Raw genomic sequence first — 12,761 nt, 5'->3', positions numbered from 1 at the left:
GGGCCTGCGGGAGCCTGGGAGAGCCCAGCAGAGCAGGCCGGAGCGGCTGCTACTGCAGGCAGAACCAGGCCCTTGATCCTCCTGGAAACACTCCTGTCTAGTTCTTGCAAAGTCCAGTTCTCCACCTGTCCCTGGAAAGTATGCCAGGAGGCCCTTGATAAGATCTTAAGTCTTCGAGGAATAATGGGCATGGCCTTAGACACTGGCTTTTCCTGTGGGCAGCTCCTTTTTCAACCCTCTCTGGACATCAGCCTTATCTCCCCTACCCCCCAGAGGCCGGCCATCTGCCCAGCGCCGGACAGAGAGTTAGGCTCAGAGCCCAGCCCGCTAGAGCCTATAGCCCGGTGGGGAGTAAGAGGCACACACCCGGCTTGAAGCATCCACTGGGCTTTGAAGGGTAGTGGAGAATGGGAAGTGGGAGACATCCTGAGGGCCTGAGCAGGCTGCCAGGAGGAGGGATGAAGAGGCAGTGGGGGGTAGGGGCGCCTGGACCTGTGCTGTGCAAACTTGAGCCAGTTACCTAACCTCTCTGAACCTCAGTTTTCACTTTTAAGTAGTGTATTTATACCAGTTTCACGGTGTTATCATGAGGGTTAAGTGGCAAAAGGCATATAAATTGCTGAGAACAGTGGCTGGCACATGATATGGGCCCAGGGCACTTGAGCCATTCCTGTTATTAGAAATCAGAGTATCCATGCCCGTGGGCCAAGGTGGGGTGGATCCTTTGTCCAGTAGCCCAGTCTGAGAGCAGGGGCTTGTGCTGGTTGCCAGATGGCCTCTGAGACACTGTTCTAACATTGTGTGAGTGTAAGGACGTCTAGATTTTGTAGGCAGAGGGAAGGGAACATGTCTCTGGGTGAGGGGCTGGGTGAGCAAAAGCAGAGGCCAAGAGAGCATCACATGTTCGTTTTCTATGACCTTGTAACAAACTGCTACAAACTTGGTGTCTTAAACCAATACCTGCTTATTATCTCACAGTTCTAAAAGTCAGAAGGCCCGCTCAGTAAGCCATGAGACAACCCCACGTGTCAGCCAGGCGGAGTTCTCATTTGGAGACTGGCAGGCCAAGTCTGCTCCCAGGCTCATCGATTGCTGGCAGAAATCACTTGCTTGCAGTTGTAGGACTGGGGTGCCCTTCTCCTTGCTGGTCATTGACCCGGGATTTCTTCTCCTAATCCCGGGATGCTGTGTGCTTTCTTTGCACGCGCTCCTTCTTCAAACCAGCAACAGTATGTTGTGCCTTTCTCATGCTTTGAATCTCTGTCTCTACCTCCCATCCCAGTTTTAAGGATTTCATGGCACTGCATGAGGCCTTCCTGAATAGTCATTTTAAGGTCTGCTGATTGGGAATTTAATTATATTTGCAAAATCCCTTCCCAGGAGTAGCTAGATTAGTGTTTGATTGAGTAACTGGGAGAAGGTGTACACCCAGAACCTTCTTAGGGTTCTGCCTGCCACACGTGGCATGTGGCCAGGAGAAGAAGTAGGTTAGGAGGGGGTCGTGGGCAACCTTTGGAGCAGGAGGGGTAAGGTGGGCCTTGGTGGTAGGAAGGATGTAAGCCTGCTGTAGGCCTTGAATGGCAGGTGGATAAAGGGGCCTCCTGGGACATCCCCACCTTCACCTCCCCTCATGGCGCTACACCACTCGGCGTGCTTCTCCCTAGTCCGAGCCAACTCCCTGTAGACCCGCCGCCACCCTCTGAGGAGGGCACCCAGGCTCGAAACTTTGGACTCTTTCTTCTGGGTCAGGTGGACATACCCCAGGAGCCCCCGGGCTGCAGAGCTCAGGAACCCAGAATCAGCACTACACGGTTCCTCGGCAACAGACCTGGCGCCCTGCGGAGGCTGGGAAACGCAGCCGAATGCCAAAATATGAGCCAGGAAATCAGTTGAGGAATGTGTGTGTCCCCCTGGGCAGCTCTTCTTCCCCACCACCATCACCAACTTCAGAAAAGCCCAGAGATGGTCCTGGGGAGTCCATATTCATGGTCTCAGCAGCATTTCTGGAGCCCAGTGCCCTCTTCTGGATCCATTACAGTTGAAAACTCAACAAACCCTTGATAGCTGGTGAATAGCTATGTTCCCAAAAAGTTCTCAGTAATCTAGGGTCTTGAAATTCAAATGCTCCTTTCAATATTTGAGGACCTTACCTTTATTATGCACAGTCACTTCCTGGATACATGCAGTCCCTTGTGGTCCCAGAGCCCTGTGCGCTCCTTGTGTATCTACTGGGGGTTGTTTGGTAGACCACTCTACTTGTTCTGATGATGAAACTCCACGCAGGCTGGGCTTCCTCCTGCTTGAATGCAGTCTCCGAGGGAAAGCAGCGATTTTCGGATGATGAAAGGGACACCAGATAAGCCTTGAAACCGTTACTTCCCATCTGGCCTAGAGCCTGTCAGAAGGAAGGGGAGGGTCTCTGATGGGAAAGGACCTAGAGGTGAGAAGGGTTCCAGTTCCCCCCACTTCAAGGTGGGGTCTGGTGGGGGCTTTGAGGGATAGGAGTGGGCTCCTGCGATGGCTGGGTTGACCCAGTCCGATTAGGGAAGGACGGCGATTCTGCGGGTGGCCATCAGCGGGTAACCCTGGAATGCCAGCCACGTTATGCCAGTCCAGCACGGAGAGAGGGCCCGAGGGCTCATGGGAGAGCCACGTGCCTATGAGGGGTGACCAGATGGCGCCGTTGACTGGCCCATGCTCTCCCAGACTCTTCATACTCAGTCATTAAAAACCAGTCATGTCCTTCTGTGACCGAGCGTAGTGTGTCCTTAGGAATTGCAGCATAACAAGGCTGCAAAGTTGTGTGTAGACCATTGAGGCCTGCAGGCCTCACCTGATTTAGGGGGCTGTGCGGTGTCCCAAGAGAAAGCATCTCTTTAGAACGAGGTCCTGTAGGGGGTTTGTGTCTGGAGACCCTGGTACGTCCCAGTGCTTGGGTCCGGGCTGTCAAAGCCTGTGGTCTGTTTCTTTCTGCTTTGTGGTAGACTTGGCTAACCCCAGGGGGGGAAGCGGGGCCTGGCGGGAAGGCTGGGTCGGCCTCCTCCAGAACCCCAGGTGGTAAGACCCAGGTGTGGACTAACGCCCAACACTGCACAAGTACTGCGTGGGCCTTAGGCGCGCTGCCTGCCTTCTCTGGGCCTCAGCTTCCCTCCACGTGCAGGGGGAGTTGTAGCACAGTCTCCACCCTGAAGACAAGCTGGCACCCCACTGACATCTGTGGGTTGCTGGGAGGCTGGGAGGCTGGGACGGAGGAGAGGACGTCCCAGGAGCGCCCAGGGGAGTGGTTCTCAACTGGGCGTCATCCGCACCTCCCCCCAGCTGCGTCTCACCCCGTCCGCTCTTCTGTCTCCTGCAGCCCCCGCCCCTCGCAGCCCCTGAGCTGGAGGGATGGAGAACTCCTCCGCTGCGTCCGCCTCATCCGAGGCTGGGAGCAGCCGCTCCCAGGAGATCGAGGAGCTGGAGCGCTTCATTGACAGCTACGTGCTCGAGTACCAGGTGCAGGGGCTGCTGGCCGACAAGACGGAGGGGGACGGCGAGAGCGAGCAGACGCAGTCACACATCTCCCAGGTGAGTGCCGGCGGGGCCTGGGCAGGTGCAGGGTCCAGTGCGGGGGCTGGGGGACCCTAAATCCAGGGAGCGTCTAGCCGCCTGGCCCTTGATTGCTGAGGCACCGCTGGCCCCGGGTGGCAGAGCCTGGGATCCAGGCAGGGAGTCCCTCGGCTCCACTGCGCCTCCATCCTGCCCCACTGGGCCGCTGGGGCCCGGCCAGACTCAAAATTCATTGGACACAGATTTATTGAGAGCCTGCTATGTGTCAGGCACAGTTCCCTGTCCTCCACAAGCTTGTGTTCTAGGAGACGTCTGGAGATTGTGGCTTCTCCAGCATGCACATCACAAAAGACTGTAACTTGGGAACATTTTCTCTGATTTCAAATACAGGCCGTTGTTGGCAGCCAAAGAGCTGGTCTCAGGCACTCATGGGGGGCTCTGTGTGCCAGCCCTACGTAGGTGCCCGAGGCATTCTGAGCAGAGTGTCAGGTTGGTGTCATCTGGCCATGGGCTAGTCTGCGGCAGCCCTGGGCTTGGGTGGAAAACAGACTTGCTGACTGTGGGCCAAGATTTGGAAACCTTGAGTTTTCAAGAGTAAAGTGTGAGCCATTAGGAGTCGTGGTGATGTCACATTCATCTTTCCTTAATACTGCAAATCCCCAGGAGATACTGCTTCAAGAGTTGGTTCCAAAGGTCCTTCTAGCTGTCTGTGTGACTTCGGGCAAAACTCTCAGCTTCTCTGAGTGTTGATTTTCTTAGCGGGTGAATAGGGATTATCCTGTTGCCTCAGGAATATTAGAAGGTAAAAGGTGATCAGAGGCTCCCAAAGTTACAGAAAAGCAGGGTATTTTCTGCACAAGAAGACACAGGATGCATTTCTTCTCCTGTTTAGGATCTGGATCTTGGGTGTTCACGTCTTGCTCTTGTCCTATCTCAAGCCGGGTCTCCTCTGACCAATAGAGGGGACCACCTGGGTACCCTGCTTTGGAGAAAAAGCCAAGTGCAACTAGCGGGCTCACTGTCTGGGTGGGCAAAAGACCCAGACCCTCTGGCCATTCAGAAAGCCAGAGGAAACCCGGAACTCGTGACCGGGGGTCAACCTGGGACATTTGGAAGGCATAATGATCCTACACCTTACCCCACAAGGGCAGGGAAGAGAAAAACTGGCCCTGAGAGAGAAGTGATACTTTCCTCTGTGTCTTTAAAGTTCTAAATTTGCTCTACAAGCATGTATCTAGCATCTCCCATGTGTCCGACACCGTTCTGGGGCTGGGTATCTGCGGGCAAGCAAAAGAGGCATAAAGTTCTGACCTCATGGGCCTTACATTCTAGGGATGGGTAACAATTGCTGTGCAGAAAAATAAATTAAGGAAACAAAATAGGGAGTGATGAGCGTGAGGAGGGGGTTGTAGTTTTAAGTAGGAATATAAGGGAAGATGTCACTGAAGTAGGTGAGGGGCTAGCAAAGGCACAGCTGGAGGAGTATCCAGGGGCAGCAAGGCGACCAAGGTGCAGAGCAAAAGGGAGAGGCAGAGGGGATGAGTCAGGGAGAGAAGGGGGTCACGTTGATAACAAGTGCAGGCGCCGAACCGGGGGGTCTGCTGGTGCTGAGCAAGCCGGGTTGGGAGGAAGGACCCATCAGAGACCAGGAGGGAGGCAGAAGGAAAACCAGGTGGGATGGAGTGCTGGGAGCCCCGGCAAGGATGTGTTCAAGGAGATGGGGGGCAGGTTAGCTGTGTCGACAGCAGCTGCTGGGCCATGGAAGAGGAAGACCAAGAAGGACCCTACAAGCTATGGGGGCTCATGAGGGGACCCTGCCTAGAGAGGTGCCCATCAAGGGGCAGGGGCTAACGTTCAGGAGATGGGTTGCAGATGGGGAGGGTAATACGGATCCTCTATGTATTATAGGGGTGTCTCTGTAAAGGGGAGAGATCTGGTATTTGGGGAAGCGAGGTCAAAATGGGAGCATCTACAATATGTAGTGCATGGATGGGAGTGGTCTGGGGCAGAGGGAAGGCTCCGTGGAGCTGTGGCCTTGAGTAGAGGAGAAAGCTTGACCTTGGCTCAGGTCCCCAGCAGCTCACCCATGATCACAGACGGGGGCTTTTCCAGGCTTGTAGACGTGCTTCCAGAATGACCTCCCATTGTGCAACATAGCCGTGAGTTTCTCCAGCTATTTTCAGCTGCGATGGTGCAGGTGCAGGTGCAGAGTTTCAGAACTGAATTTAACTGGGGCTGAGGTTTCTCTGGGCAGTGACGCTGGAGGGAAAGAAGGGCAGGGGGCAGGGGTGGAAGGAGTCAGGACAGTGCATTCCCTGACACTGAGCCAGGCGAGGACAGGAGTGAGGACCCAAGGCAGAGAGAGCTGCTGAAGGGTGGTGGGTCAGTGGACTGGGGGTCCCAGGGAGTTGGTGAGTGGCTGGAGTCCTGCAGGAGTGAACAGCAAAGGGGGGTACCCAGGAGTGAGCGTTTGGAGTCCATGGCAGGAGGTACAACAGCTGACAGTGAAAGGCTGGGCACGAGCGTGGAGATGTTGAGCAGAGAAGAGATCAAGAGGAGGACCGGGGAGCTGATTGGCAGGGCAGAGAAGCCACGGTCACTGATATCGACATGTGCCAGAAAAGGTGGCCACCATCCAGAAGAACAGCCTTAAGGAGTACAGAAACTGAGGCGGGGGTGGGTGACCGGGGGTCTACAGGTGATTGCACGGAGCGGGTGCCTTGCCTGAGGATGTGTTAGTTTCAACCTCCTTTATCATACACTTAGCAGTATCATCCCCTGGAGTGGCCGGGAGGGGGGACAGGCTCAGACTAGACTGGACCATTTCCAAGGGAAATGAATCTCTTTGGGTCGTGGAGGGCAGGAAGGGGAGGGAATTAGGTGGACGGACTCTTGCATACTCCAAGCCCCGTGGATGGGGCGCGGGGCTGGCCGGCCCATGCTGCCCGCCTCCCAGACCGTTGTGGCCTCCCGCGGCCTACAGCGGGGTCCCCTTTGGAGACTCCTCCTCCTGAGGTAGGCTTCTCTCATAGGAGGAGTGTCCAAAGATGCCATAAAGCTTTACCCCAGAGGAATACCTGACCCACAGTAGAATTTCTGTTCCCACAGTAGCCACTGGGGAGAAAATTCTGGAGGCAGGGCCCCTCCTGGTATCTCTGGCCTCCCTGTGCTCTCTCACTCTGGGCCTTGCCCTTGTGGCTCCTGCTTCTGGGAGAGGTCGGGCCTGACCATGCTTGGATGTCCACATCTGCAGGGGCCTTCAAACAGATGTTTGTTGGGAGGCTGTGTGGAAAACATGGCCACTTGCAACATCCGATGTGTTCCTTAAACTTCCTGCGATCTCTGAAATTCCCTGGAAGAATGGGAACACCTGGCAAGAGTCCGGGGTCTGCCTGTGTGCTGATGGGCAAGGAGGGATGTTTTAACCCGATGCCCACCAAACCCACTACCAGATGCTCGCAGACACAGCTGGGGCACGGACTCCAGAGGAAGGACAGCAGTGGACAGCTCTCGGCAAGGCTGGGGTTAGATGTATTTATATAGCACACTCTTTAAAAAAAAAATAAAGTCTCTGTTGACACAGCTTTAAGGGAAGTCTTTCTGCTAGAGCCTTTTTGCTTTTTCTTATTTAACCTGATGACTATTTTAAATGGAAGCAAAGAACCGAAAAAAAAAAAAAAAACCCTCAGAGAATGTCCCCATCTGCCTGTCTGCGGTGGTGTTTTGATGTCTCTGGGAGAGGAAAATTGTGAAGAATCTTGGAAACGTTGAGAAAACTTGAGAGAGTGGAGAATAATGTTGCTTTTCAGTTGGTGAGATCACTTTTTTTAGGATATGAGAGATGATGGTTGGCCCTCAGAAGAAAATGCCTCATGAAGCTTGTACAGTTGTGTTCTCCCCCTCTCCTCCTTTAGCAACAAGTAGGAAGAAAGATGGATGGACAGATGGAAAGATTGATGGATGAATGGAAAGAGATTAGATAGAGAAGATAGATAGATAGATAGAGTGAGCCAATGAACTTCCTTTTCTTTAGATGAGTAACCAAGAGAATGTATGTTCTACATTTCCCAATGCTTTTGGGATACCATATTTAAAATTATGGGGTGCCTGGGTGGCTCAGTGGGTTAAGCCTCGGCCTTCGGCTCAGGTCATGATCCCAGGGTCCTGGGATTGAGCCCTGCATCAGGCTCTCTGCACAGTGGGGAGACTGCTTCCCCCCCCGCTCTGTCTACTTGTGATCTCTGTCAAATAAATAAATAAAATCTTAAAAAATAAAAAAATAAAATAAAATAAAATTACATGCCCCCCCCCATATACATATCAGGAATGCCTGCCCTCCAGTGGATTCCAAGTCCATAAGGCATGTCCTGAAAGTTGTCTTCCCTCTGTCTTTGAGAGAATGGAGGATAATAGCCCTGTTCCACAGGAGAGAAGCCTGCTGGAGGACAGAGGTGGGAAGGGACCAAACCACACTGCTTCGTGGTGGCTGAGCTGGGCCGCAACCCTTCCCTCCCCACTTCTGGCCACCTGCCTTGAGCTCCACTGTCGAATGCATAGAACGTAAGAACATTGTAAAGAGCAGATACATTTAATGAAAGCATATTTCCCCATAAATTCTTGGTCACAGGTGAAATGAACCAGTGAGGGTGAAAAGAACTTCCTGTGGTCCTTTTTGAGGATGTCAGGCACTAAAGGCTCCTAGGCTTTGTCTAAAATGCTGAGTGTCCTTCACAAGAACAGTGTAACCATGCAGATAAGAAGAATGGGATACAAATATTCAGGTTGGCATGACTTCTCTCACTCACAGTGTTTTTCCTTCTCTTTCTCTTTGTGTTTTTCCTCCACTCTGCCTTCCCTGTTCGCTGTTCCCTCATCCCCCTTCTATCCCATTCCTTCGTTGCCTCCTGCCCTTTGCACCCACTCCCCTGCCGACTTTGCTTGGAGGAGGAAGCCCTCAGTGGTGGACCACCCATGAAAGGCTTAACTGAAGGAGTGAGTTGAAGGGGAATTGTGGGACGCTTGAGCATGGGGGCCTCAACTTCTTAGAGAGATGATTCATTTTTACTTACATGAGTACTCTATGCATAGTTCTTAGGATATACAAGAATTCTAATATTAGCAATAAAATCTCCCTTAGCTGCTACCTCTTACCACCGCCTTGATTGGTGAGTGAACTTCATCTTTTTTCATGCTTTTACCAACCTATATATAACATAGGACTTATAGAAGTACATTATTTCAAAATCATAAGTCAGGGATGCCGGGGTGGCTCAGTCGGTTAAGCGTCTGCCTTCGGCTCAGGCCTTGATCTCAGGGTCCTGGGATCGGGTCCCACATCAGGCTCCTTGCTCAGCAGGGAGCCTGCTTCTCCCTCTCCCTCCGCCTGCTGCTCCCTCTGCTTGTGTGCTCTCTCTCCCTGACAAATAAATAAAATTTTTTTTAAAAAATCACTAATCATAGCCAATAAATATATTGTTCAATAACCTACATCTTTTACCTTGCTGTATGCCCCACGGATTCTTCCAGCCTTGTACACTCACGGTATTCTGTTTAATGGCTACATCGTAGTCTGTGCCATGGATGTCCCATAGTTACATGCACCTGCTTAGGGGGATTCAGGGAACTTCTGAGTTTTCCCCTGGAAATGTAAGATATGTCAACGAATGTTACAGAACGTGCCTCCTCCTGCACATGTAAGAGTGTTTATTTAGGTAGATGCTGAGAAATAGAATCATTTTTTTTTAAGATTTTATTTATTTATTTGACAGAGAGAGAGAGAGATCACAAGCAGGCAGAGAGGCAGGCAGAGAGGGGCGGGGAAGCAGGCTCCCCACAGAGCAGAGAGCCCAATACGGGGCTCGATCCCAGGACCCTGAGACCATGACCTGAGCCGAAGGCAGAGGCTTAACCCACTGAGCCACCCAGGCGCCCCAGAAATAGAATCATTTTTAATAGCTATTGTCAGATTGTTTCCTAGAATGTTCTGTTTCTCATGCCACCGCTGGTGTATTGAGACAGATCATCTCTTGGCCTCTTAATTTGCATTTTCTTGGTGTCTAGTGAAGTTGCGCCCTTTTTAGTCTGATTATCTGTCATTTTTTAATGAGTTGGAATTTTATTTTACCTTTAAAACAACAATTGGAAAAACAGAGGTAATCAGGAAACAGAGGAAGAAACCCAGCATGACTTTGTGATAAAACTAATGTTATTTTGGGTACTGTTTTTCTTTATGTACCTTTTACAATGTTGAACTCGCATACCTGTAATTTATAGCATAGTACTTTTTTAGCATGATCTAGACATCGTTTGGTGGGTTGTGACACAAAGTATGATTGTTTTAAATCTGCCTCTGCGAATCACTATTGGTTTAAGAGTGAAGTATAATTAGAGCTAAGGTTTTGTTCATTCAAGCCCTGTTCTAGGCTCTGGGGATAAACTCAAGAACACAATGAACCATAATCCCTGCCCCCCCCCCCAATCTCCCAGGCTTCCTTTCAAATGGAGAAAGACCGATGACAGACCAAGAAGGAAATAGGATGATAGAAGATGTTCTACACCTGAGTGGGCAGGAGAGGGGATAGCGCTGGGCTGTCCCAGGGAGCTTACTCAGACTTTAGAGCAAAGACTTGAAAAAAGTAAGAAAATGAGGGCATGTGGGAACCAGTGTTCCAGGCAAAGGGAATGTTGAGGGCCCAGCTCTGGTGTGGGAGTGTGTCCTGCTTCGAGGAACAGCTTGGGGTCCATTCTGGCTGGAGCAGAGTGAGCAACGGAGAGTGTCATAGAAGAGGCAGATCTGCAGGGCCTTTCTCTCTCTGGTGTGGACTCTGGCATTTTCTCTAGTGGGGTGGTGCTAAAGGGTTTTGCGCAGAGGACAGGTATGGTATGACTGACTACATAGGGTCACTCGGGAGGCTGTGAGGAGAAGAGGCTATGGAAGGAGCTGGCAGTGGGGAGTGGCCAGGAAAGGAAGTGGGGAGACCAGGAAGCTGTTAGGCTGGTGCAGGCAAGAGGTGATTGTGGCTTCGAGCAGTGGGGTCACTGTGCAGGTGGTAAGGGGTAGTCTTGTTATACCTTAAAAGTACAGATAACATGATTTTCTGATGAATAACCTTGAGGATTTTAGCCTGAGTAACTTCAGGAATAGACTTTGCAGAAATGAGAGATATGGGGCACCTGGGTGGCTCAGTGGGTTAAGCTGCTGCCTTCGGCTCAGGTCATGATCCCAGGTCCTGGGTTCGAGCCCCGCATCGGGCTTTCTGCTCAGCAGGGAGCCTGCTTCCTCCTCTCTCTCTGCCTGCCTCTCTGCTTACTTGTGATTTCTCTCTGTCAAATAAATAAAATCTTTAAAAAAAAAAAAAAAAAAGAAATGAGAGATATATAGGAGACCCCAAGAATAGCTTTGGGGAGCAAAGGTCAAGAGTCGAGTTTTGGAACATGAAAGGTTTAAGATAGCATTAACGTCTTTGTGGAGATGCCAGTGAAGCAGGTAGGTGTGCAGAGGTGGTGTTCAGAGGAGAGGAATGACCTGGAGACTAATATCTGTCAATAGCAGCATACAGATGGCATCTTAAGCCCAGGAATGAGCTTAGAAAAGAAGGTCTAAGATTGAGACCTAGGAGACCGAGGAGATGAGCAGTAACTAACAGAGACACTGAAATGTGTCCCTGTTAACTCATTTGCTCTTCGCAACAATTCTGTGAAGATACTGTTATTGTTACGTTTACAGGGGAGGAAACTAAGGCACAGAGAGGTTGAATAAGCAGACCAAGGTCACACAGCAAGTGTGTGGCCAGTCTGAGGTCTGAACCAGGTGGTCTTACTCCAGTTGTCATCCACTTAACCTCTCTCCTTTTGGTAGTTCCTGTTCATTATTGTGGGGAGGGGGGACAGGAATTGAGTCTTAGGGATAAGGTGGCTTGTCCAAGTTCAGAGAATAATAGAATCAGGAGTGAGAATTCAAGATTCACTGCGTCAGGAACTGGAGCTCCTAATCACTACATTATGCTGCCTCTACAACAGGAAAGGTTTTTTTGTTTTGTTTTGGTTTGGTTTTTTCCTTTTTAAGACACGTGCATAAAGCCTTTGTTCCTCTCTCAAATCTCAGCCCTAGGGCAGTGCCTCCTCCCTCTCACACACAAGGCTTTCCTGGAGCATCACAGGGATGGAGAGTGGGTTGCCCACCAGTCTCTGCTCCCACCTCCCCTTCTTGTTTCTCCTCTCCATGCACAAGGAGCCCTCAAACTCTTCCCTGGGTGGTCCTACCACCCCCTTGATTAAGAAACCCTGAATAAGATGACTCTTTAAAAGATTTTTCACTTTGAAATAAATACAGACATAAATAAAAATGTCAACAATAGTACCGAGAATCCCTGACTATCCTTCACCCGGAGTATCCGATTTTCATATTTTACCACTTTGCTTTCTGCCTCTCACTTCTCTCAAGAGAAAGAGAGAGAAAGAGATTCTCTAAAGGGATTCTTTTTTTATGTATTTGAGAGTAAGGTGCAGACTCTTCTTTATTGCTAAACACTTCAATGTGTATTTTCTAGGAACAGGGACATTCTCTTACATAGTCATAGTATAGGAAATAAACATTGAAACAGTATTATTATTTAATGCGTAGACTTTATATTTCACCAGTTTTCCCAGTAATATCCTTTATAGCAAAAAAAGAAGGAAGGATGGGAAGGAAGGAAGAAAGGAAAGAAGGAAACAAGGGAAAGGAAAAAAGGAAGGGAAGAAGGAAGAAATTGTAGTTTCCTCAAAAATTAAACATAGAATTATCATGTGATGCTGCAATTCTACTTCTGGATATATACCCCAAAGAATTCAAAACAAGGACATGGACAGATATTTATACACCCATATTCATAGTAGCATTATTCACAATAGCCAAAAGGTGGAAATAACCCAAGTGCCCATCAGTGGATGACTGGATAAACCAACTGTGGTCTGTCCATACAATGAAAGAGTATTGAGGCTCAAGAAGAACAGGAAATCCTGTGACATGTGCAACATGGATGAACCTCGAGGACTTTATGCTCAGTGAAATAAGCCACACACAAAAGGACAGCTAATATGATTCCACTTGATGAGACACTGAGAATAGCAAAGCTCGCAGAGAATGAAAGCAGGAGAGTGAAATGGGTGGCAGGGGTTGGGAGGACAAGAGCTGGGGGTTAGGGTTTGATGGGGACAGAGTTTCAGGTTGA

The 12,761-nt window shown here is 50.3% G+C and overlaps 1 protein-coding gene across 6 annotated transcripts in view; it reads left to right on the top strand.

Annotated features, from left to right (window-relative positions):
• The window catches only part of CTIF (cap binding complex dependent translation initiation factor), a 286,875-nt gene that overhangs the window by 69,491 nt on the left and 204,623 nt on the right, over positions 1–12,761 (top strand). For 5 of the 6 annotated variants that reach the window (XM_047696738.1, XM_047696737.1, XM_047696734.1 and 2 more), the window contains exon 2: positions 3,356–3,567. In XM_047696738.1, coding sequence (XP_047552694.1) covers positions 3,388–3,567 — 180 coding nt within the window. In that variant the 5' untranslated portion in view covers positions 3,356–3,387. Of the gene's footprint in view, positions 1–3,355; positions 3,568–8,503; positions 8,542–12,761 lie in introns of those variants that run through there. The other variant, XM_047696739.1, reaches the window with a different exon arrangement.

This window comes from Lutra lutra, chromosome 12 (assembly GCF_902655055.1).
Source record: "Lutra lutra chromosome 12, mLutLut1.2, whole genome shotgun sequence".
NCBI lineage: Eukaryota > Metazoa > Chordata > Mammalia > Carnivora > Mustelidae > Lutra > Lutra lutra.
Note: the sequence above shows the minus strand (reverse complement) of the source record. Positions and strands in the feature narration are given on the sequence as shown.